The sequence below is a fragment of the Typopeltis vanoorti genome, chromosome 4, assembly GCF_054136105.1.
Source record: "Typopeltis vanoorti isolate ZY-2024b chromosome 4, IOZ_Tvanoo_1.0, whole genome shotgun sequence".
Lineage (NCBI taxonomy): Eukaryota > Metazoa > Arthropoda > Arachnida > Uropygi > Thelyphonidae > Typopeltis > Typopeltis vanoorti.
The window spans coordinates 78,010,466-78,038,197 of record NC_143552.1 but is presented as its reverse complement, the minus strand read 5'-3'; the positions used below and the strand labels follow the sequence as shown (position 1 = coordinate 78,038,197).

Below are 27,732 nucleotides of genomic sequence, written 5' to 3'. Positions count from 1 at the left end.
ATTAATGACCATTTTTCCTAATTCACTCTGCTCTCTCTCTCTCTCTTTGAAATACAGACATTCAGTGTGTGCTGTTTATTACATTTCCTACAAATACTTCCATGGTTAATGGCATTGATAATACTTCATTTGCTTCTAAATATGCTAAAATTTATGCAACAGCCATTCAATAATCCTTCACAGTTCGACTCCATTGCAGAACAATTTTTCCTTCCTATTTTATTCAAATTCTTCCTAATTTATTCTTACTGCTGTCTTTTGGAACATTATTTTTCCTTTATTATGCGCTTTGTAAAAAGTACAATCTACACATCTTCAAATCCAAAGTTAACTTTTCAATTTAACTTTAAATTGAAAGTTAAAGTCCAATTTTCTGCTCCACTGCAGTACAAGAATATTATACTACAGGTTAAACAATTTCTTGTAAATGGGATTATCATAAAAATAAAATTAATAATTATAAACTGTCCATCTACTAGAAATACCAGATAATCCTCATCATTCTCCATAGGACCTTTTCTACCAACTCTCCCTCCAAATGCATTAGAAATGCCAGGTTTCCCCTTGGTAACTCTGACCATAACCTCATCTACGTTTCTTTTTCTACATAGTCACATACCCAACCATTCATGGCCTTATCTCTTTACAATATGCAAATACAGGTGAGTGCCATGATTTCAACACCTCACTTTCATAATATGATTATCTCCTGAGACTAAATAACTGAGATAATTCTTATGAGGGCCTTTATTCCCCACTCCATACGAAACTCTTCCATCTGTTCACTGGACATCCACAGATGCCATATGGTCACTCCGATGCTCGATGATGTGCCACACCAGGCCTCACCATGTAGTCCTGTTGTATGCTTTTCTGAAGGCTTTACTTCTGCAGATCAGTCACTCCACACACACACACACACACACACACACACACACACACACACACACACACACACACACACACACACACGCATCCATCCATGCATCTCGATGATGGTCTACCCCTTCCTCCTTTTCCTGGAACTTTACCATCTATTACTGTCCTGAGAAGTCCCCCCCTTTCCATCCTTTCAATGTGTCCAAAATATTTTAACTTTCTTCTATCAATTCTATCAATATCCATAAAGAGCCTTAAAGTTCTACTGATCTTTTCTAACACCAATTCATTTGTATGACTTTCACAATATACGATATGCTCAACAGCCTTCTATAACACCACATCTCAAAAACAGCCAGCTATCCTTTTCTTATCTGACTTCTTTAGGTTCCAAGTCTCACATCCATAAGTCGCTGTTGGAAAAACAACTGTATCCAAATCCTCAACTTTGTTCCCATGGCGATAGATCCATCCTTCCAGATTTTAAACAAGTCTCTGACTGTTGTTTTTGCCATTCCTAATCTTCTTCTAAACAGCAATTCTTCATGTTAATAATGGATCCCAGGTACTCAAACTTGTTGACCACTACCAAAATCCTGCTTCTCCAATGTGTGGCAAGTGATCTAAATGTTTTCAAGTAAAAAAAAAAACACTTTTGCTCACTCTGCACTATAACTCAAAACATCTGAAAACACAATCAATAAATCCAGAATCTGAAAGGACCAAATGAAGAAAACTTGTCTCTTGCCCAAATGGCAGTTGACCTTTCTGGTCTTTTGCTAAGGCTAATGAGTGTGGCTTATCCTTTTGTGCTTCTACTTGCATAAAGAATGTTCAGATGAAATGGCTGTTCATTTTAGGACGATCCCACAGGAGTGGGAAAAGTGTATGGCAACCCCATTGCACATGGGCGTTGCAAAGCTTGATGTGTCTATCGACCTATCAATCTCTCTCTCTGGAGTGGTGGAGAAGAATTTGAAAAAAGTTGGTAAGAGATCGCATACAGCAATGAGTTGAACAATAATCTATAATTTGCAATGAGTTGAAAGATAATCTATAATTTACAATGAACAGCGTGGGTTTACTAAGGAAAGTCATGTTTGAGTAACTTGCTCACATTTTATAATATCACAGTTGAGTTAGACAAGGGTAACGGATACACCATGATATTTTTTGACTTTTCTAATGTTCTTGACAGAATTCAGAATCGAAGGCTGTTGCGTAAGTTGAAGTACACTGGATTGGATTATAAATTACTAGTTTGGATAAGAGGATGGCTGAATGACAGATATCAAAAAATGATGATGAAGGATGTGAGTCTACAAGATTTTAGGTGATCATTGCTGTATAATAGAGATGAGTCCCTGCTCCTTTGTTATTCGATCCTTATGTTAATGACACTGAAAAGAATTTGACAGGACATATAGCTACTTGATGATGCAAAGATAGGCATGTAATCAGGAGTGAGACTGATAAGTAGTACTTGCAGAATGATTTGAATAAGCTGGAACTATGTGCTTATGAAAATGGCTATCAGTTCAATGTTAGTAAATGTAAAGTTATGGGCTTTGATGCAAAGATATCCAAAAGCGTATTTTATTAGTGGGATTATGATGGAAGTAACTAACCAGGCTATGAGTTTTAGTCATGGAGTTTTATTGAATAGACAGTCGAAATTCAGATTAAATTTTGAACACATTTCTGAAATAAATTATCTTAATACAAAGATGATAAAAATGAATACTTAAAAAATGTACCTAAAATTTATTTGAAAATTAGGATGCATCCTATAAGCCGAATGTCTTATAAATCGGTGCATCTTACAGTGTGTCATATACACCAATGTGTTTTTTATGTATGTGCAGTTATGGTGCATCATCTCTTGTCGGTAATGTGTGATCAGTTGGAATAGTTGCACGGTCGTTAATGGTCATGCATTTAAACTAGTAATCAATACATTATTATATTTAAAAATTTTTTGTAACCTATGAATTCTACGAAGCATAGACATAGCTATATGATTGTATTTATGCATACTGCGACTGAGTATACAAAAAAGAATGCCAATAGGTCAGCAGAGCAGAACTTAGGTTCCACGTACAGAAAAAATGGTATGAACTTGGAGGAAACAAGAGCAGCAATTAACAGAAGCAAATTCTAAAAAAAACAATCTCCACAAAAAAAAAAAAAAAAAAAAAAATGGCAAAAATTAATTAAAAACTTGGATAATGGATCAAAGAAGGTGTGGTTCAGACGTCCTGGCAGTTTACATCAGAAACCTGCTTTGTTAGTATGGGATCGGTTTAGATGTCATAAAACTGAAGCTGTTAAGAATGAAGTTTGCAAAATGAACACAAAATAGCTGTAAACCCAGAAGGACTCACGTCTGTGCTTCAACCTTTAGATATATCAATAAACAAATCATTTAAAGCAGAGGTTGGCAACGCAGTGCCCGCGGGTGCCATGGCACCTGCAGTGAATTTTTTGTTTGCCTTCAGAGAAATTATTGTAAACTGCTTTGGAGCTCGCAGCGTAATTGGCATATAGAAACTAAAAGTTTCGGCAGATGCAAGCATAAGTAGTGCCTTATTGGCAACTCGTAGTAAAGGTGGAGCAAGCTCCAGACCTCATTCCTTAGTATTTTCCATAAATGTAAAGCACATCTTGCAGAGGTCAGCAATCTTTTTAATATGAAGAGCGCAATATAAAATTTGAAAATTACGGAGGGCTCGTGACACATGCATTTTTTCTCTCATTCTAGGCTTAGAAATTCTATGATTAGTTGTTTTTAAGAAAAATTAGATTTCAAATTTTAACATTTTATTTACCTCACTTTTACAACATATTTTTGTGACATATGAATGAATATAAATACCATAAAAAATAAAAATAAAAAATGAATACAAAAAGAGTATTCATGTTAACAATTAGCATGTATCTGTCAGATCAGATGCGAGAGCCTTGCTTTATCAATCACAATGGCAAATGTATTTGTTTATTATGCAATAATAGTGTGGCTATTCCTAAAAAATAGTAATATAGAAAGACATTTAAAACCATTCATGCCAATTGTAATTTTAAGTTGAATTATTTAAATCAGGAGGAGTAGGCAACACAGAGGCTGCAAGTATCATGGTGCCGGCAGTATTGCGCCCTTCATATTAAAAAGATTGCTGACCACTGATTTAAAGGACTGATCAGGGGAAAAAATGGGTCAATTTGATGCAATCTCCAAATTATGAAGAAACATCTATAGGTAGGAGAAAGAAGGTCACAATTTTGCGGATGTGCAAATGGATAAAGAGCTCATAAATGAAGTGAAACCTGAAAAGTGTGGCATTAGTAACTTTCTTGACGGTATATAGGATGACTTATTTCAAAAAAAAAGAAGAAACTATATCGAAAGTTCCTGGCAAATAAGTTAGCTTGGGCTCTTACAGAATACAGAGACAAATGTAATAAAGCTAAACACTGTGCAAAACTAGCTAAACAAAAGTCATGGGAAGACTTTGGTAAGAACATAGAAAATAAATGTCAAGAAGGTGGAGGATCTTGAAAAAGGTTCAAAAATGAAGGAAAGAGTGCTATAAAAGGAATTACAGATGCCAAAGGTGATATGCAAGTCCACACGGTTAGCCTAGTGGCTGTGTGTTTCGCAACCATATGCCTGGGGAAGGAGTGTCCTAGGTTCAACGTCGGTGACGTGAGGAGCTGAAGGATCTTCCTCAGCTATAGCCAAGTTAGAAGGTCTTGGGCGTGGACAATAGGGTTTTCTCTCCAGATTATCTTGGGGTTTTTCATTCTGTAAAGCAGTCAAACCGGCCTGATAAGGTCTTGGGCATGAACAATAGGGTTTTCTCTCCAGATTATCCTGGGGTTTTTCATCCCGCAAAGCAGGCAAACCGACCTGATAATGATGTTCGTATGGAGTAATTACTTAGCCCTGGTTGGAGAACCAACCAGGGCTTTTGACCTGATGTCCAAACTTCACCTTCTCATGGTACACCCTGCTGGGTATCTAACCAAGATACTGAACAAAGAAGGATGGGCTGGCAATTTGGGATTTAGCTGACCAATTTGTATTCTTATTAGCTTAAACCATAATGATGGAATCTCATGCAAAGTGGGACATTGCCCAGTTAAAGAAACCCCCCCCCCCGGTTGTTTTCATCAGGGAACCAGGGCGAACAGCAAAAAGTCAGCTACTGGAACAAATCCAAACATCCGCAGAGATCAAGATTGACACCATCAACACAAAAAGCATCAATAGAAAAGAAATGGAACTAGCAGAAGAATTGGATAAGCACCAGATCAACATAATAGGTGTTACTGGTTGGATACCCAGCAGGGTGTACCATGAGAAGGTGAAGTTTGGACATCAGGTCAAAAGTCCTGGTTGGTTCTCCCCAATCCCAAAAGGCCATGTGGAGGTCTCCTCCCAGTTATCCAGCCTTGATCCTTAAGCATTAAAAAGACAAAAACAGGTGAGATCTTTCTAAGCAACAAATACAAGATGTTATATTCAGGAAATAACAATCACAGAAAAGAAGGAGTAGCTATAATATTAAACAATAAATATTATTATTATTACATGACACCTCCAGGGAGTCCAAAGACTCATTGAGGGAGGGCACCTACTCTACAACTCTCTATATCCACTAACTACATCAACGCCATCTACATATAAGAATAATCTTCTTGAATGGCAGGCAATATCAAGTAGAGTGATGTGGGCTATCAGAATGGGGGAAATGGACGATAGACTTATTTGTGCTTATGGTCCCACAGAATGTTCTAATAAGGTAGAAGTGGAGGAATTTTTCGAGGCATTAGAGAAGGCAGCTGACACAATGAAAAAGGAAAAGTTAATCTTTGTTGGAGATCTAAACAGTAGAGCAGGAAATGATTACCAGATATATAAGAATGTTTTGAAAAAAAATTGGAAAAAGAGCGAAGCTAATAATAATGGTAAGTACCTGCTAGAATTTTGCTCAGGACATGGACTAGTTATTACTAACACCATGTTCCAACATAAAAATGTGCACAAATACAAACAGAGAGAAAATGCAAGGAATGAGAAAAGTCTCATTGACAATGTTATTGTTGACAGTGATGTTTTCACACAGTGGGAAATATACTATATAGAAGATGTGAAATAGGAATTGATCACTATTTAGTGTTGAGCAGGATAAAATTGAACTTCACATTGAAAAGAAGGGTGTGTAAGAAAATTTCAAAAAGAATCAAAGTTGAACAGCTATCAGATGTGAACTTTAGACTCAAATTACACAAACATTCAAGAAAAACTGAGAGTTTGAAAACCAGAACCAAGCCTTGGAGATTCAGTGGCATACCCTAAAGAAAACTGATTCAGCCAGAGAGGCATGTAGTGAGGTAATCTGCAAAGAAAGAAAAATCAGAACTCCATGGTGGACTCAGGAAGTTAAAGATGGAGTCAAGGAAAAGAAGCATATCAAAAGTTCCTGGCAAGTGAGTCAGCTTGTGATCTTAAGGAATACAGAAAAAATTAAAAAAAAAAAAAAAGAAAGAAAGAAAGAAAAGCACTGTGTAAAATTAGCAAAACAAAAGTCATGGGAAAACTTTGGTAAGAACATTGAAATAAATATGAGGAAGGCGGTAAAATATTTTTGAGGCTATTGAAAAAGCTCAGAAATGGAAGAAAGAGTACTGTAAAAGGAATCAGAGATAATAAAGGGAACATGAAAACTTAACATAAAGATATTCTTGATGTAGGGGGGTAATTACTTTGAAAGATTGCTAAATGCAATGAGCAGTGAAAGCATGATAATAGAAGATGCTCAACAGGAATGCCATCTGGAATATATATCTGCACTTGAAGTAGAAAAAGCTATCATAAACCTGAAATGTGGAATGGCAGCTGGAGTAGATGATATTCAACCAGAAATGCTAAAATATGGAAGTGTAAAAGTTTTACAGTGGCTAAACTGCAAAATTCAGAAGGCCTGGTCAGAAGGTTGACTTCCAGATGACTGGACTAGAGCACACATAGTTCATTTATAAAAAAGGGATTAAAGCTGAATAAGAGAATTACAGAGAAATTTCTCTACTGAGCATTCCTGGTAAGATTTAAGTATTCTTGAGAAACAGCTAAGAAAAAATTGTGGTGGAGAAGCTTAGAGAAGATCAAGCTAGGTTCAGGCCAAACAGAGGTTGTCAGGATCAGATTTTCACTTTAAGACAAATAGTTGAGAAATCATGTCAATATAACAAGGATTTGTATTTAAGATTTGTAAATCTTGAAAAAGCATATGACAAGGTGCCAAGAGGAAAGCTGTTCAAAATGCTCCAGTTATATGGTGTAAATAGAGCATTATATCAAGTTTGAGTTTTAAATCAGCAGTTAGAATTGAAGGAGGTACAGGAAGATGGTTTGTTGTTAAGTCATTATCCCCACTGTTATTCATCATCTATATGGATCGCATTATGAAGGGAAACATTATTAAACCTGATATCAAATTTGGAGATGTTGGTCTCAGCTATTTACTTTATGCAGATGATGTTATACTCCTAAATCCAGGACAAGGCTGCAGGATTCCATGACCAAATTGAATGGCTGCTGCAACAAATTTGGTATAAAAATCAACATTAAAAATACAAAAAGAATGAAAATAGACAAAAACATCAACTGTATCCTGAATGGAGAACCAATAGAACAAGTAAAATATTTCAGCTATTTAGGCGAAATGTTTTAGCAAAGATGGCAAATTAAATTTGGAAATAGAACAGCAAAATTAGCAAAACTGCTATGGTAGAAAGTCAACTTAATAAATTTATATGGAATAAGAGAGAGAGATTAATCAAAACAAAAAAACTAGTTGTATACAAGACAGTGTTAAAACCAATTTTAAGATATGGATCTGAGAGCTGGGTTAGAAATATAACTCTTGATCAAAGACTGGAGACCACAGATATGAGAGTCCTGAGAAAGATTAGGAAACTGAACAAATGGCATCAATGGTAGTATCATATTAAAAATGAGCACCATTAGGAAAAGAGCTTGACATTGTTAGTATTAGGAATATGTTAGCAGAACTAATCTCAGGTGGTATGGTCACTTAAACAGAATGAGAGAGGAAAGATTAGCTAAACAAGTGTTCTTCGCTTGGATGGCAAAAAAAAAAAAAAAACTCAGATGACTGAGATGTTGGTGGAATGATATAGTAAAAAGAACTTTAGAAGACAGACATATAAGATGTGATAATATTGGAATGTTGAAGATAACAGGCTAATCTGGAGGAAAATTGTTGATAGGAAGTTAGTAATGATGTAACTTTACATGTAGTACCATCATAAGATCCTGTACATCCCCTGAGGATATTCATTTGATTATGATGACAAATTATAATGAATTAACTAAAAAAAAAATCAATACCTTTTTCCATTTACAACTATCTGATTCTTCTACTCAGCATGACTAATATTAAGAGAACACATTTTTAATATGTGACCCTTTCTTAACCCACTAAATAAACATGCCATAATGCCATTAAGTATTTCCAATATGATAACACAGATTTTAATTATTACTGTTCATCAAACAGCACACTATTGCAATGGATTTCTCAATATATGAATTTAATCTACAATTAATCTCAGTCCTGAAACTTTCTTATGAGGTGCTACAGAAACCTTTCTTCTGTAGCATCTCTTCTGACATAATTTTCTCATATTTCCTCAGAAATAGTCTCTTCCCATACAGTTTATTCTCAGGAATACAACCTCCAGTTGTTCAAAAAACATTTCAACATCTTCGTTCTTCATAAAAAATTATAATGAGTTAAACTAATAAATTTTAAACTAAATATTTCTTCTAGATTTTTTGTTGTCTTTCAGTGGCAGAGGGCATCTTCAAGAAGATTTAAAAGGAACATACAAAAAGATCTAAAGTGCTTTAAATGCTGTCAAGCCAGTCATGAATAACATGAGGCACATCACAGCAGTCTATTGTGTAAAGCTTTTAGGTGATTGCTGACATAACAGAGGTCTTGAATGTTATGTGCACAAATTAAGGACTCACTTATGTCATGAAATATAATTCCTTAGTGTCTGGGTTAATGTGCTATGTGAGTGAATTACCTCAGAAGTCTTTGAACCTTATAATGAAAGTGCTTTCCTCTAAGTAAGGTATGGAGATAAATGGCCTGCAAGAATATATGCAACTAGACTACTCTTTTCTTCTCTCTCTTGTTTTCAATATCGGCTATGTGTTTTTATTTTTATTTTTTTAATGGAAACTTTTCCTGGTTTAACCTATTTACACCTTTCTGCAGGAATAAGGAATCTTATATACCCCAGGTTGTTTATAAAATGGAACACTGTTTTAGGGGAACAAAGGAAGTTTTGTTGACTGGCCTGAAGGCTGTTCTGACATTGATCGATTTTAATAATTGGGCTATGTCTTAATGTGCTGTCAGAGTAGGGTCTGGATTGTGCAGGACAGTTTATCAGAATATAATACTTTTTTTTTTAATAACTTCCATGAGTGGTCATTTTAAAGGAATTGGCTAAATAGCATTTGAAGCTGAATAGCATTATAATAACATTATATAAAATAATAGCATTAGTAAAGATGGTAGTTTACCATATTTTTCCATTTCTAGCATGAACTTGATCTTTGGATAGCAAGTGTTCAGGAATTATACAAACTTTGAGATCTTAAACGTGTGGACAGACTTATGTGTTCGTCGAACATGTTGTTTATTATTTTAACGGTATAATAGAACACAGAAACTAAGTAAATAATTAATTTATTAACTTGATGCTGATATTTCGCTGGTGTTATAACCAGCATCTTCAGAGCACAAAAACACTGTTTGTCACAATATGCGAGACTAAAACAACATGGTGTACTTAAACAAAATTGTAGCAGCAACACAAAGACTAGAGTCCTGATTTTGGCGCCCTCTATCTGAAAAAAAAAAAAAAAAGCTATCATATATTACTAGAGTCCTAGAAGAGTGCTAGTTTTTTCTTAATATGACTGTCTTCCAGATCTTCGGCAAGTTAATACAGCCATATTTGTTGAGATTCGGAGTGTGTTTTAGGGCTTCTGTCGCCTCTAAGAACAATCTCTCTGATTTATATGGGTTTCTGTGTAGTACTTTGGTGTTTTTCCAGTTGATCCTGTGTGCAGGGGTATCCAGAGCATGGTCTGCTAGGCCCGACTTCCCATAATGATAATTCCGGACGTATCTTTTATGTTCGCTGATGCGGATGTTCACAGTTTTCCTGTTTGACCGTAGTAGGCTTGATTGCATGAGCAGGGTACTTGGTAGACTCCTGGATGTGATAAAGGAGGAATGCTGTCCTTGGGTGAGCGGATGAGGGTGGCTAATTTGCTACATGGTCTGAATGTAGTTCGTAGTTTATGTTTATTGAGAATTCTTGAGATCTTTTCGGATGTGCCTTTAATGTAAGGGATGGTGACTGTTTTGTTGTAGTTCTCTGTGGTGGATGGTGGGAGGGGTTTCTTAGGAGTGTTTAGTATTTTGTTTATTTTATGTGGATTGTAGCCGTTGGCCAAGAAGGTGTGGCATAGGTGAGTAAGTTCAGCAGTAAGAGCCTTGTCATTGGAACAGATTGCTCTCGCTCTATGGGTTAGCGTTTTTAATATGCCATATTGTTGAGAAGGATGATGGTGTGATTGTTTGTGTAAGTATCTGCCTGTATGTGTGGGTTTTCTAAAAACTAAAAATGATAAGGAACCATCTGGGAGACATGTGATGAGTGTATCCAGGAAGGGCAGACGGTTGTTGGCTTCCAGTTCCATAGTAAAGTGGATTTTTGGATGTTGGCTATTTAAATGTGCTAAGAATGTTTTCAATGTCTCAGGGCCATGTGGCCAAATAGCAAGCACATCATCAACATAGCGTAGCCAAAGTGTTGGTTTGAGAGTGACTGTATTGATTGCTTACTTTTCCAGATGTTCTATGTAAAAGTTGGCTAGGGGCGGAGCCCATGGCTGTCCCATCAATTTGTTTGTATATTTTCCCTTTCCATGTGAAATATCCTGCATGTATTGTGAATTTGAATAGTTCAAATATATCAGGGGGGAAGTGTCACTTCAGTAGATTGAGGGTTTCTATTAGTGGTACATTTGTGAATAGTGAAGTGATGTCAAAGCTTACTATTAAGTCTGAACTTTTTTGGGTAAGGTGTTGTAAGATGCTTTTTAGGTGTGCTGAATTTTTGACAAAGGAGGGAGAATTGTGAGAGTGGCTAGTAGCTTCGCTAAATGTCTAGCCAGTTTGTATGTGGGACTATTTATACTGTCCACAATTGGGCGTAGGGGTGTGCCTGGTTTGTGAATTTTTGGTGCTCCATAGATCCTCGGTGTTTTAACATGGAAGGGTTTGAGTTTGTTAACTGTGTCTTTGGGCCAGGAAGTGACTTTTTTCAATAATTTTCGTGCCTTATTCTTTTGTGTGTTGGTGGGATTGCGATCTATAATTTTGTATGTTGACTGATCTTGTAATAGTGTGTGCATTTTGTTTTCATATTCAGTTGTGTCCATCACCACGGTTGCATTTCCTTTGTCTGCTTTTGTTATGGTAATCTGGCTGTTGTTGTGTAGCTCTTTTATAGCAATGAATTCTTTATGTGGGATATTATTTTTGGGAGGCTTGGACTTGATAGGATGTTGGCCACCCTACGCCCAATTGTGGACAGTATAATAGTCCCACATACAAACTGGCTAGACATTTAGTGAAGCTACTAGCCACTCTCACTAACAATTCTCCCTCCTTTGTCAAAAATTCAGCACACCAAAAAAGCATCTTACAACACCTTACCCTAAAAAGCTCAGACTTAATAGTAAGCTTTGACATCACTTCACTATTCACAAATGTACCACTAATAGAAACCCTCAATCTACTGAAGTGACACTTCCCCCCTGATATATTTGAACTATTCAAATTCACAATACATGCAGGATATTTCACATGGAAAGGGAAAATATACAAACAAATTGATGGGACAGCCATGGGCTCCCCCCCTTTCCCCCCTAGCCAACTTTTATATAGAACACCTGGAAAAACAAGCAATCAATACAGCCACTCTCAAACCAACACTTTGGCTACGCTATGTTGATGATGTGCTTGCTATTTGGCCACATGGCCCTGAGACATTGAAAACATTCTTAGCACATTTAAATAGCCAACATCCAAAAATCCACTTTACTATGGAACTGGAAGCCAACAACTGTCTGCCCTTCCTGGATACACTCATCACACGTCTCCCAGATGGTTCTTTATCATTTTCAGTTTTTAGAAAACCCACACATACAGGCAGATACTTACACAAACAATCACACCATCATCCTTCTCAACAATATGGCATATTAAAAACGCTAACCCATAGAGCGAGAGCAATCTGTTCCAATGACAAGGCTCTTACTGCTGAACTCACTCACCTATGCCACACCTTCTTGGCCAACGGCTACAATCCACATAAAATAAACAAAATACTAAACACTCCTAAGAAACCCCTCCCACCATCCACCACAGAGAACTACAACAAAACAGTCACCATCCCTTACATTAAAGGCACATCCGAAAAGATCTCAAGAATTCTCAATAAACATAAACTACGAACTACATTCAGACCATGTAGCAAATTAGCCACCCTCATCCGCTCACCCAAGGACAGCATTCCTCCTTTATCACATCCAGGAGTCTACCAAGTACCCTGCTCATGCAATCAAGCCTACTACAGTCAAACAGGAAAACTGTGAACATCCGCATCAGCGAACATTAAAGATACGTCCGGAATTATCATTATGGGAAGTCGGGCCTAGCAGACCATGCTCTGGATACCCCTGCACACAGGATCAACTGGAAAAACACCAAAGTACTACACAGAAACCCATATAAATCAGAGAGATTGTTCTTAGAGGCGACAGAAGCCCTAAAACACACTCCGAATCTCAACAAATATGGCTGTATTAACTTGCCGAAGATCTGGAAGACAGTCATATTAAGAAAAAACTAGCACTCTTCTAGGACTCTAGTAATATATGATAGCTTTTTTTTTTTTTTTTTTTTTTTTCAGATAGAGGGTGCCAAAATCAGAACTCTAGTCTTTGTGTTGCTGCTACAATTTTGTTTAAGTACACCATGTTGTTTTAGTCTCGCGTATTGTGACAAACAGTGTTTTTGTGCTCTGAAGACGCTGGTTATAACACCTGCGAAATTCTGTGTTCTATTATACCGTTAAAATAATAAACAACATCTTTCAGATCTTTTTGAGTATGCTTACAGATAATAAAGACACCATCCATGTGCTTCCATCAGACATACCAGATGTGGTTTTAGGATCATCTGCACAAGAACTTCTTCCTCTAATATTTCCATGTATAAATTTGAAGTGGGAAGCAACAGAGGTGAGTCCATCACTAAACCATATTTTTGGTGGTAAAATCTTCCTTTCCAAGTGAAGAAAGAAGCATGTGATGTCAGGCAGAAATAGGACTGCAAGGATATTCAGTGACTCTTCAAATATGTCGTTTGCAAATAACAAAACCACACCTAAAAGTAACCAGTATATCTGATGGGGGTGACTTACCAGTAAGTTTCTCTACAAAATGAAATGAGTTCTTCAAGAATGAATTTTAATCAGCAATGTATACACCTCAAGACTTTAGATAGGTGTTTAGAAAAAAGTTATATTGGAGAGCTTCTGCTGTCTACTATAGGATGGGGGGTGAGACAGGGGGATGACACCAGTTTTATGTACTGGTACAGTTATATCACTGCAACAATCCAACTAGATTTTGGTCATCCTCTTTGTCTTTTACTTGCATCCTGGTACCAAATGCATCTTTTGCTAGCCTTTCTCCTTTCATTCTGTTTAAGTGACTATACCTCTGTATATTAGCTCTGCTCACACAGCCTTGTTTGATAACAATGTTATGTTCATTTTTAATATGATTTCAGTATGGATGCCATCTATCCACTCCCCTAATTTTTCTCAGAAATTAATTCTCATGTCTGTGGCCTCTAGTCCTTGATCAAATATTTTATTTCTAGCCTAACTCTCAGATCCATAAGTTAAAACTGGTGTTACAGTCTTGTATACTAGCAGTCTAGTGTTTTGCATAATTACTCTGTTATTCCATATAAATTTATTCAGCTAGCTCCCTACAATACCAGCTTTATTTATTCTTTCTTTCCAAATTTAATTTGCTATCTTTAATAAAAATTGTGCAGGATGCATTATATTTTCCTTGTTCATGCCTATTTTTAGTTTTTGTCTTTTCTTTTATTACATTTTGTTGTGAAATTTGTTATAGCAGTTCTTCACTTCGTACAGATCATGTTATGCTACTGGATTTATTTAAGAGTATAACAGGATCTGTACAAAGTAAGAGCTGAGATTAGTATCTCCAATTTTGATATTATTAATGCCACTTTCTTTAATAATGTAATCTATGTGGATAATAAATTACAATGGAGATAGTATACACTCTTATTTTATAACTGAATTTAGATCAAGCCACATTCCTATTCTTCCTCCTTCAATTCTAACAGATGACGTACAACTTAAGTATATAAGCTATATATTGCTCAGTATAATGTTCCATTTACACTATATAATTGTAGGGTTTTGAACAGCTTTTTCTTTTGGCACCTTGTACCAAATTTTGAAAGTTGTTCAAAACCATTTACAATAATATAGTCAATTTTATTTATTTATTCGTATGGAGTTTCCTCCCCCATCCCTATTGGGGTGAGTTGAGCCCCTTCATGGGGGGAAGGGTTAGGTATTTATGGCTATAGATCCACGTGTGTTCGCGGGGCCAGTTTGCCACTTGCGGGATGAAAAACTCCAGATAAACTGGCGGAAAAAACCCTACTGCCCGTGCCCAAGACCAGCTAACTTGGCTATGGCTGAGGAAGATCCTCAAATTCCTCACGTCTTCGATGGGAATCGAACCTGGGACACTTTCCCCAGTCATATGGTTGCAAAGCACACAGCCACTAGGCTAACCGTGGGACAATATAGTCAATAAGACTGTGTGTGTGTGTATATTCTCTCCATGTGAATTTATGCATATTTTTATGTTGGAGTACAGCATTTGTAATGACCAGTCCATGTCTTGAGCAGAAATTTAGCAAGTACTTACCATAATTATTAGTTTTGCCCTTTTCTCCAAATTTTTCCAAAACATTTCTATGTCTAGTATTCATTTCCTACTTTGCAATTAGATCTCCAACAAGAACCAGCATTTCCTTTTTCTTTTTTGGCTGCCTTTTCCACCAATTTGAAACGCTCTTCTTCTTCCTTCATATGATCTGTAGGAACAATAGGCATAAGTAAGTCTTGTCAGCCAATTTTCCATTTTGAAATTTGCTCACATTACTTTACTTGAAATTGCTTACATCCATTCAACAAGTCTGTCTTTATATTTGGTGTTATTGGCTATATTTACTCCTTCTTTGCCTGATCATTATTCGCAGAATATAGCATCATCATCAAATTCCTGCCATGTACCCTCAAGGGGTGTACTGGATATGATAGTACTACATGAAAAAAATTACATCATTATTAATTTCCTATCTACAATTTTCCTCCAAATCAGTCTGTTACTTGTCAACACTCCAACATTATCAGATCTTATATTCCTATCGTCTAAAGCACTTTGAACCGTATCAATCCACCTATATCTTGGTCTTCCTCTGGGTCGTTTTGCTGCCAACTTGGCAGAGAACACTTCTTTTGCTAATCTTTCCTCGCCCATTCTGTTTAAGTGACCATACCACCTGAGATTAGCTCTGCTAATGCATTCCTGGATGCTGACAATGTCAAGTTCTTTCCTAATATCCTCGTTATTAATATGATACTGCCATTGATGCCATCTGTTCACGCCTATAATCTTTCTCAGGACTCTCATATCTGTGGTCTCTAGTCTTTGGTCAAGTGTTTTACTTCTGACCCAGCTCTCAGATCCATAAGTTAAAACTGGTTTGAACACTGTCTTGTATACAGCTAATTTAGTGTTCCGACTAATTTCTCTCTTATTCCATATGAATTTATTCAATTGACTTCCCACCATATCAGCCTTGCTGATTTAATTTACCATCTTCAGTAAAAATTGTGCCTAAATAGCTGAAATGTTTTACTTGTTCCACAGGTTCTCCATTCACAACACAGTTGACATTTTCAATGATTCTGCCTATTTTCATTATCTTTGTCTTTTTATTGCTGACCTTCATACTATATCTATTACAACAGCTATTCAATTTAGTCAGATTACCTTGCAGACTTGTAGCGGATTTATTTAGAAGTATAACATCATCCGCATAAAGCAAAGAACTGACATTAACATCTCCATCTCCAATTTTGATATCATGTTTAATACCACTTTCCTTCATAATGTGATCCATATAGATAATGAATAACAGAGGGGAATGTACATCCTTGTCTCACACCAGATTTAACATTAAACCATCTTCCTGTACTTCCTTCAATTCTAACTGCTGACTTACAACTCAAATAAAGACTAAGTATTGCGTGATATAATGCCCCATTGACACCATATAACTGTAGCGTATTGAATAGCTTCTCTCTTGGCACCTTGTCATATGCCTTTTCCAGATCGACAAAACTTAAATACATATCTTTGTTATATTCCCATGCTTTCTCGACTATTTGTCGTAAAGTGAAGATCTGATCCTGACAGCCTCTATTTGGCCTGAATCCAGCTTGTTCTTCACCAAGCTTTTCTTCCACAATTCTTCTCAACCGTTTCTCAAGTATACTTGCATAGATCTTGCCAGGAACACTCAGTAGGGAAATACCTCTGTAATTCTCACATGCAGTTTTATTTCCCTTTTTATATATGGGTACTATGAGAGCTCTACTCCAATCATCGGGAATTCGTCCCTCTGTCCAGGCTTTCTGAACTATGCAATGCAGCCACTGTAAGACTCTTATACCACCATACTTCAGCATTTCTGGTCGAATATCATCTACTCCTGCTGCCTTTCCACATTTCAAGCCTTTGATGGCTTTTTCTACTTCAAGTATGGATATGTATTCCTGACTGCATGCCTGGTCAGTGTTTTTTACCACTGTGCTGTCATCACTGCTTGTTTCATTTAGCAGTTTTTCAAAGTAATTACTCCATACTTCAAGGATATCTTTTTCTCCCGTTTTCATGTCCCCTTTATCATCTCTAATTCCTTTTATAGCACTCTTTCCCCCATTCTTAAGCTTCTTCAACAACCTCCAGAATATTTTGCCACCTTCTTGATATTTATTTTCTATATTCTTGTCAAAGTCGTCCCATGACTTTTGTTTAGCTAGTTTTATACAGTGTTTAGCATTCTTGCATTTGTCTCTATATTCTCTAAGAGCACAAGCTGACTTATTTGACAGGAACTTTTGGTATGCTTTCTTCTTTTCCTTCACTGCCTCTTTAACTTCCTGTGTCCAGCAGGTAGTTCTGATTTTTTTATCCTTACAGACAACCTCACCACATGCCTCTCTGGCAGAATCAATCAATGTTTTCTTCAGAGTTTGCCACTGAATCTCCAAGGTTTGATTGCTGTTCTCAAACTCTTTCATTTTTTCTTCAATAATCTTTGTGTATTTTAGTCTACAGCTCACATCTGAGAGCTGCTCAACTTTTATTCGCTTTAAAACTTTCTTACATGTTATTCTTTTCAATATGAAATTCAATTTTATCCTGCTCAAGACTAAATAGTGATCACTTCCAATTTCAAATCCTCTGCACACTCTGGTGTCCTGCACCAGGGAAAAAACATCACTATCAACAATAACATAGTCAATGAGACTTTTCTTATTCCTAGCCTCTTCTCTCCATGTGAATTTGTGCACATTTTTATGTTGGAACAATCTGTTAGTAATAACCAGTCCATGTCCTGAGCAGAAATTCAACAGATATTTGCCATTATTATTAGCTTGGCTCTTTTCTCCAAATTTTCCCAAAATATTTTTGTGTCTCACAATTAGATCCCCAACAAGGACCAACTTTTCATTTTTCATTGTGTCAGTTGCTTTTTCTAAAGCCTCAAAAAATTCCTCCACTTCTACCTTAGTAGAACCTTCTGTGGGACCATAGGCACAAATAAGTCTCATTGTCCAGTTCCCCATTCTCATATTTGCCCACATTACTCTACTTGAGACTGACTGCCATTCAAGAAGATTAGCCTCGTATTTTGTGTTGAATACTATGGCTACTCCTTCTTTTCCTAGCTTGTCATTTCCTGAATATAACATTTTGTATTTATTGCTCAGAAAGATCTCACCAGTTTTGGTCTTTTTTGTTTCAGTCACCCCTATTATGTCGATCTGGTACTTATCTAATTCCTCAGCTAGCTCCATTTCTTTGCCATTCAGACTTCTTACGTTGTTAGTACCGATCTTTAACTCTGGTGATGTTGAGTTGGGGTTTGTTTTCAGATTTGTTCCAGTAGCTGACTTTTCGCTGTTCGCCCTGGTTCCCTGGCGAAAACAACGGGGGCATTGTTTAACCGGGCGACGCCCCAGCCGGCATGAAATTTTGTCATGTTGTATCATCATTCTATATTTTGGTTTAACCAATAAGAATACAATTTGGTTGGCTAAATCCCAAATTGCCAGCCCATCCTCGTCCGTTCAGTATCCAAGTAGATACCCAACAGGGTGCACCACGAGAAGGTGAGGATTGGACATTAGGTCAGAAGCCCTGGTCGGTTCTCTGCATTCCTTTAAAGGCTATCTGGAGGTCTCCTCTCAGTTATACAGCTTTGACCCTTAAGCACCCTCTTATAATAATAATAAAAAGAGCTAAAGGCTTCATATCAACAAAGACAAAATAGATAGAAATAAGGGATATTAAGGATTCATCTGTTATTTCATAGCTGAAGAAAAAAACAGAAACCGAACATTTCTGAAAACTTTCAAAATTTCTATTTTTTTGTTCAGAAGGATGGATCCTTAATATCCTCTACTTTTATCAATTTTAACATCTTATAGTTATTATTTAGTAAATTCTCACCTGCTTTAGTCTCCTTAGTTTCATTAAAACTAGTTATATTGACACAATACTTCTGTATTTCTGCAATACTGTTCCACTCATTGCTAGTGATATTTGTTGTGTTTTTAAAGTACATGCTTCTCATTTTCCTTTTCCCTCTTTCACCTTATGGTGTTGAGGGTTTATTAATCATCGGACCTCAAACCGTTCACAGGATAAGGGGGGGGTCAGCCCTATGCCCCCGGTGGTGTATCCTATGTCCGTAGTGTTCAGTTCTCAAGGCGGTTTGCCTGCTTTGCAGGATGAAAAATCCCAGGATAAACTGGGGATAAAACCTGCTGTCCATGCCCAAGACCGGGTAACTTGGCTATGGCTGAGGAAGATCCTTCATCTCCTCACGTCACCAACGGGAATCGAACCTAGGACACTCCTTCCCCAGGCATATGGTTGCAAAGTGCAAAGCCACTAGGCTAACATGCATTAATACATAAAAATGTTATATCCTTCAAATCATCTTTAATGATATTTCCTTGCTATTCATTCAAACATTTTATTCCATCATATTTAATGTATGTACTACTGGTCTATTATGACCAAATAACTTGGTTTCTTACAGAGTAATTTGATAACTACAGGGTAGTTATTCCAACTATGTTCATCTTAGCATGAACAATGGACTGTCATGTCTAAGTAACATGGCTATATAGAATCCAATTAATTCTATGCATAATCTGTTATGTCTATCAATTGAATGTATTCTCTGACCAGTGTGGCTGCTTTGCAGAATAAAAAAGAAATCCCACTATCTCTGTACATGACCAGCTAATTTATTTTCAGATGATGAATGTAAAATATCTGTACTAAAATTCAGATATCCTACAAATGAAAATAAAAAGAATGAACTGAACTTAAAGTTAAGAAGATAATAATATCGCATTATTTTATAAAATTTTAATTAAACACGGTCCTTTTTTGTTTGATTTTGTGTGTCAGTAGCAAGACACTTTAAGATGTTTTAATTTTATCCACTAAATCTTGCTTGAGTATAAATAAAATTATTAAGATGAGAAGCTCAGTGAAGAAACATGTTCATGCAATTTGTCAAATTTTATTGTACACAATTATTTACAAGAGAAGCCAAAGTTACTGCTGTAATTCATGTTGCAAGAATAATTAAATGAACTTACTTCAACATTAAAACATTGTGAAATGTTATAAATTCTACTTGTTTCATAAAAGACCCGTGTAGCTCAGTGGAAGTGATGCTTGCATCCTCTGCACTAAGCCGCCTGAAGATAGACTTAAGTTCAAGTCTAGATGCCAACTGGAGGAACTTTTTCTAAGCCTTTCTTTGACTGGTTTCCGAGTTAGTTGGTCATGGGTGAGTGGGTTTTTTCTCCCAGAAACTCAAGTTTTTCATCCCGTAAACTCAAGAAAATCAACTGTAGAACCCACACATTATTTCAGACAGTAACACATCCTGTTAGGGTTAGGTACCAAGAGATGGCAGCACTTGTTTGCCCATCTCCTCATCAGTTGCTGCCTATAATTAGTGATAGTCATGGGCCAGCTATCTCTGATTGGCTACTGGTGGAGAATCAACTGCTCACTCAGTCTCCAAAAGCTAGATAGGGTTAAAAGGCTTCGTCTACTCCCTATAAGGGAATAAAAGGCGTTAGCTGATTATTTATTTATTTTACTTGTTTCATAATGAATTTATAAAATTTCCTGCACTATGAAAATAACTCTGTCAGCATTTCAAGCAAAGCAGCGAAACCAGTAATGGAGGTGCACAATGATGGATTGAAATAGAAGTTAATCTGCTGTATTTATAAGCATGTGCAGAAGTGAAAATAAAGTTATTACATGTTGAGAAGTATCAGATGTTCAGAAGAAGGAAAAGAGAACACAGAAGAAGAAAAATTATGATTGTCTTTGTGTCTTCAATATATGAAAATTTAACGAAAATTAGACATTAGAAATGGAAGACAGAGAGAGAGAGAGAGAGAGATCCTTTTAAAAAGAGATAAGCATGAAGTTTATTGCAGTCACTGCTGCTTTCTACTTCATATAGAAATGGACCTAATTTGTGAGTCATGAACTTGTTTAATGTAGGATTCTCAGTCGGAAGAGTGTTTTAGCCATGAAGAATGTTGTTTTAGTTATTTCTTCAATGAAGTATGCTGAGACTTTCATATAAAAAGCAAAAGGTTGAAACTGTTGATTTGGTTTAGCAATTTATTCAATGAAGCATGCTGTAACTTTCATATAGGAAGTGAATGAAGTTACTCAAGTATTTTGGACGAAGACATGATATGCTATGTTCAGTACTGCGTGATTTAGGATGCAAGCAGCATTTATCTGTTGTGTGTATATATTTTTTTTTTTTGGAAATGATAGATATTGCTCTTGAACCACCCGTATATATATATATATTTTTTTTTTAAATAATAATTATACCGACTAGGAACACTGAGAAAGGTATGATAAAAACTTTAATAAAACACTACTAGTTTTTATTTAGAAGTCGGAACGCTGACTTCTTCAGGTGTGTAAATAACTACAAAAGAACTGGAAAAAAAATAACAAGTTAAAAAACATGGAATTCTCATATAAAACAAATTGGGAATAGTAACAGTCAAATTTGAACTGGTGTTCGCGTGTCAGATCTAGCGTGAGGCATACATGAGTGGCTACTGACTCAAGAGCACCAGAATTGAATCGTTGCGCTGTGAGAGAGTCAGGTAAGCTGTAGCTTTAATTATTGTTCATGTGTGATGGGTCCAGAACTATTTCTTTAAGAAATAGGATTTAAACCCAGCTTTTGCAACCAGAGAATAATGTGACTACTAAATGAACTACAGAAGTTTTAAAATAAACGACACCCATCATAACATTATAGTCTCTCTCTCTCTCTCTCTCTCTGGGTCCAGAACTATTTCTTAAAGAAATAATTCTGGACCCATAACACATGAACAATAATTAAAGGTACAGCTTACCCGACTCTCACAGTGCGACGATTCAATTCTTGGCACTTTTGTGTCAGTAGCCACTCACGTATGCCTCACGCTAGATCTGCCACGCGGACACTAGTTCAAATTTGAATGTTACTATTCCTAATTTGTTTTATATGAGAAGTCCATGTTTTTTAACTTTTTATTTTTTTTACCAGTTCTTTTGTAGTTATTTACACACCTGAAGAAGTCGGTGTTCCGACGAAACCAGTTGTGTTTTATTAAAGTTTTTATCATACCTTTCTCGGTGTTCCTAGTCAGTATAATTGTTCCTTTTTAAAATGTCTACAAGCTGAGTGAATAGAAGCTATGATATAATATATATATATATGATATCTTGGAATATGAATTCATTTAATTTGTAGTTTAGTTTCAGGTGTTTCAATTTTGAAATTAAGAGTTAAACCACTCGGAATCAAAGGAGCAATGTACTGATGGTGAATTAATGATAATATAAAGCCCTTATGAATTTTGTTTTTTCTCCCAATCTCAGATAGGATTTAAACCCAGCTTTTGCAACCAGAAAATAATGTGACTACCAAATGAACTATAGAAGCTTTAAAATAAATTACGACACCCATCATAACATTATAGTCTCGCTCGCTCTCTCTCTCTCTCTCTCTCTGGTGAGATCAATTTCAGGAGTACATACACAGTATATAGATAAAGAAGCTTGTATCACTATAACCAGTAAACTGTAACAATCAAAGATTTTTACTAGCCTCAGGATGGACATGGGCTTGTAAAAACACAGGCTGTATAATAAACAAAACAAGAAAAACTTACTCAGATATATAAGAAACTAAAAATTTCAGTGGATTAAGTCCTAAATATACTGGCTACTGGAACCCAACTATGTTTTGGAAATTTTGTGACTAGAGTTTGTACAGATCAAGCAATTCTCAAGATGAAATTAAATTATATATTATTTCACATATATATTAGTCACTCCAATAAACAGCATGAACAGGAACAAGTTTCTGCTTTTGTGTATTTGTGTTTGTATACATGTCCCAGTAGGAGGAAAGTCCATCCTACAGTTAGCAACAAAATTGTTTGGGTTTTTAGCAATCACTATTAGATTGTATGTCTTATATGAGGGTGGTCTGAAAAGTTCTCGGCCTAACAATGAAAAAATAAATTTATAATTTCAAAATTATTTTTAATTTTCAACATAATATCCCTTAAGACTAATACATTTATTCAAGCGATGCTTCAGCACCATTATCCTGTTCCTGTAGTGGTTATCAGTAAGATCTGCAAAATACTCCTCTGCAGCTGCAATCACCTCTTGATTCAAAGAAAAATGCTGACCAGCGAGAAAGAGTTTTAATTTTGGGAAGAGACAGAAGTTAGAGGGAGCCAAATCTGGGGAATAGGGTGGATGTTACAACAATTCATAGTGCAGATCCCTTAATTTCAGGACAATGCACCTGCCCAAAACACATTTGTGGACAGGTGCATTGTCCTGAAGAAAGATGATTTTTTATTGCAAACCGGTTCTTTTTTCACGAATTTTTTCATTTAGTCTGGTTAAAAGATCGGAATAATATTCTCCAGTTATTGCTTTACCCTTTTCAAGATAATTAATACACAAAATGCCTTTAACATCCCAAAACACCGATGCCTTGACCTTTCCTGCTGATGGAACTGACTTTGTATTCTTTGGTGCTGAACAACTGGCTTCTGTCCACTGTTTTGACTGCTGTTTGGATTCTGGTGTGTAATGGTGAATCGAATTCTCATGCATAGTAATAAATTGATGCACAAAATCAATTTTATTCTTGTTAAAATGCTCCAAGCACTGTTCAGAGATTTTCATGCAAGTGCATTTTTGATCTGCTGTGAGCAAGCGCAGCACCCATCTTGTGCAAAGCGTTTTCTGCAATTCTTCATGTGCAAAATATATCCTACAGGTTCTTTTAAAATGCCCGTAGTCTCGCCAGTCATCCAATACCATATCATGCGCTTGATCAATGATTTCTGGTGTTGTTACACTTTTTGGACATCCTTCACCTGGATTATCTTCAAGGCTGGTGCGGCCACGTTTAAACTTGGCAGCCCATTTCTTAATTGTCGAAAACAAAGGAGAAGAGTGCCCATAAACTTTTATGAACTTCGAATAAATTTCTTTTGGCATTCAACCTTCTTTTACAAAGAATTTTATAACCGCACGATACTCAATTTTATCCATTTCAAGGGCTACAGACAACACTTTTGCTTCAGACAGCTGTATAAAACAAACTACTTGATAGAATGACTTGCAATTTCACATGGATGCTTGACAGATGTACCAACTTAGAAAAAATATCTTGCTGATGGTGTTGCCATCTACAGTCGAGGCCGAGAACTTTTCAGACAACACTCATACAGTATGTATATTGCTAAAGAAAAATAGCATCAAAGTAGAAACATTAGTGATAATTAATTATTTTAATCATCTGCAAACTTTTTCACAATAAATACTATTCGTGTTTGTTACTTTTTTGTTTGTTTGTTTGAGAATGGCTAACTCACATTAAGCCAGAAGGCCCTTATAAAGGTACCTTATGTTCAAAAAGAAAGTAATTTTGTGCCTTTGATTCATATCATCTAAAAATTCTGTAAAGTATAGTTTTGAAAAAATTAGAACATATGAAAGCATACTGAAACACTTACTAATTATCTGATCCAAAAAAGAAGACATATTGCATTGGTTTTTTAATAGCTGGTCGTTTTACTTCTTTTTTAGCTTCAACAATCTGTAAAGAATAAAAAACAGTGCTAAAAATGAAGTCCTTATTGGAAATACAAAGATACCAAGTTGAAAATCAATAGAAGTTTATTTTAGATACTCTAATATACCACTATTTTTGTGACACACTACATTACTATTGTTTGGCTTACTATGATCATAGCAAACCAAATAACAACTAGCTGTTTGGTTTACACTTTCCTTCCAGTAAACCTAAATTTCTGATTCAAATTTAAAATAAAAAAATATGTGGAACACTGTTTATTATCAAACTTACTCACCTGATAAATTTCTAATGATACTGTTTTTTTTCTTGCTGGTATACCCTGAAAAGTCCTGGCAATTTTTATCATTTACTTGTGAGTTTTCAATGCAGTGATAACACTAACTACTGATAATCACCAATAAACTTTTTCACTGCATTACATTAACTGTAATGCAGTAGCAATACATACTTCTACATTCCAATTAATACACTATAATTGAAATTAAATTCTGTACAGTTCATGAAGCATTGCTTTTAACCATTCAGCCATAATTTTACCTTAACCTTTGTTGGCTCTTAATCCTCTTTCTGATATCCTTCATTGGTTCTTCTTTTTTTTTCATAGCTGAAATTCTCTTTTGGCATATTTAAATTTTGTTTTATTTATGTATTTATTTTTTATGTTGCATCACTATACTTGGCCAGCCAAATTGGCCAAAGGGAGGATAGCATACCTGCTCTCCAACAAACAGAGTTGCAGATTCGAATCCCATGAAGCATGGATGTTTGGGAATGTTTTTAGATGGGAGATGAATTTTAATGCTTGGTGTGACATCACCACCCGCCTATTGGAGACCTGAAGCGGCTTGAAAATGTTTTATGTTTATCTTTAGAACAGTTTCTAGAATATGTAAAAATAAAAGAATTTAACCCACCTACTGTGCTATATGTTTACAACCTTTTGTGGGTGGGAATTAATAAATATGTAAAATGGTCAACACTGAATGATGGATGAGATGCAGATATATACAAAACCCATAATCAGGAAATTGTCAGGCATTTGAGATGTGGTGCTAAAGAGAGAGTGCTGAAGATTTCTTGAAAAGAGAAAAAAACTAATGAAGAGGTATCGAAGTTAATGAAAATGCAAAGAGCATTCATGGAAAACCTTATGAAGAGAAAGTGCAAGGTAGCAAGACACATATTAAGAGGATCAGATAGGGAAACATCTCTGGAAATACTGAGGGAAAATTATCTCCTGGTAGACCAAGAACTTCTTGGATTGATGATGTAAAGAAATGGATGGGTAACAAGAGCTAATATGAGATCAAAAGGATGGCAGAGAAATGAACACTAGCATACATGATTTCAAACCTCCAAATTGGAGATGTTACTTAAGAAGAAGAAGAACAGTTACATTTATTTCATTAATGGAGTGTATGTTGGCTATATAGCAGTAAACATATCTGGTACATAAGCAAAAGCAATCAGGGAGGCCCTGCTTCAAAGGCAAACTGGTTTTCATCCCAATCCATATTGGGGGGGGGGGGGGGATAACTGCATTCTCCTGTTCACAACCATATGCACCACCCAATTGCCAGTGAGAAATTGGAGGATAAAAAAATATCAAAAGATGCAGACATACAGAAAAGCTTGTGGTGACAAGGTTCATCTTTGATTACTGCATTAATTCGCAACACAAAAAGATAACATATTTATATAATTATTTAACTGCTAATATTATGCTAGTTTTATACCTAATACCTCCAGGGCACAAACAGAAACAATCAGTTACTAGTGAGAATGGTTTAAATTGTAATGAGCAAAACAAAGAACTAAAGCCTTAATTTGACACCATTTATTGCTAGCTACAGAGAAAAATTTACAAATACTAAAGAGTTCTTAAAATGATTCACTCCCATATTTTTGGCATGCTTGTTGAGGTTTGGGGGAATGTTTCACACCTGTTACTGACTGTAAAAATAGTCTCGCTGAAGTATGGCCTGCCAGTCCAGACTTGCAATAATGATGGTGGTGAATGTACCTCTTATGTTCTTTGAGGAATATACCAAGAGATCATCCCATCTGTTCATAGTAATCCAGGTCACAAGTAAGGACATTTCATTATACTCCTGGATGGAGTTTGTATCCTTTGGTGAACAGATGAAGGCTGCCATCCTTTCCTTCATTTGGAGTATACACATATATACAAAAAAACAGAGCTTTATTACACCATACATGGTATGCTAAAGCTACAGTAATTTGGTCAACTGTTACAACTACCAGCCTGACCGTCAAGCCAGAGGCAAGGTCTTCACCACCTTTCACAAAAACTTGGAGTTATTAACACCCTCAAAAACAGAGCACGACCAATTTGCTCCAATGAACAAGCTCTTAAACAAGAATTACAAATTATTAGCAATACACTTATATATAATGGTTACAGCAAAAATACCATCAATAAAGTTCTTCATAAATTCATGTAATATAGATTACAGTAAAACCATAAATATCCCATACATTAAAGGATTATCAGAAAAAAATAAATAGAATTCTGCACCATTATAATCTTAATGCTACTTTTAAACCACCTATAAAATTAAAAAACATATTCAACTCCTCTAATGGTCACCCTGGAGTGTACCATATTCACTGCACCTGTAACTTACATTGGTGAAACTGGATGTATAATTCCTATCCATAAAAAGAACACAAACGACACATTAAATTTAACAATTTTAGTGAAGCAGACATCTCAGATGATGCTCTTAACACCTACACCAAATTGACTGGAAAAATATCTGTTCTTTACAGCATACAAAAACCTGGTATGAACACAAATTTAAAGAAGCCTGTGAATTTTTGATCAACCGTATTAATCTTAACAATAATGGTGGCATGGCACACATTCAGCCCACTTAAGTACTTCAAGTTTTCCATTAAACCCTTACTTTAGGACTAAGCAATAATTTCAGCTCTTATTGGCCACCATCTATACTGTTTTGTTCTAATTTATATAATTATATATATAAGAGCATAAATTAAAGATACCAAGAAATTATATACTTGGTTTAATCCTTTATCCAAGTGTAAGCAA

The 27,732-nt window shown here is 35.9% G+C and overlaps 1 protein-coding gene across 1 annotated transcript in view; it reads right to left on the bottom strand.

Annotated features, from left to right (window-relative positions):
- The window catches only part of LOC150107429 (cytokine-like nuclear factor N-PAC), a 421,033-nt gene that overhangs the window by 361,445 nt on the left and 31,856 nt on the right, over positions 1 to 27,732 (bottom strand). Inside the window, exon 3 of the mRNA XM_090391290.1 lies at positions 24,574 to 24,656. Coding sequence (XP_090247416.1) covers positions 24,574 to 24,656 — 83 coding nt within the window. The remainder of the gene's footprint in view (positions 1 to 24,573; positions 24,657 to 27,732) is intronic.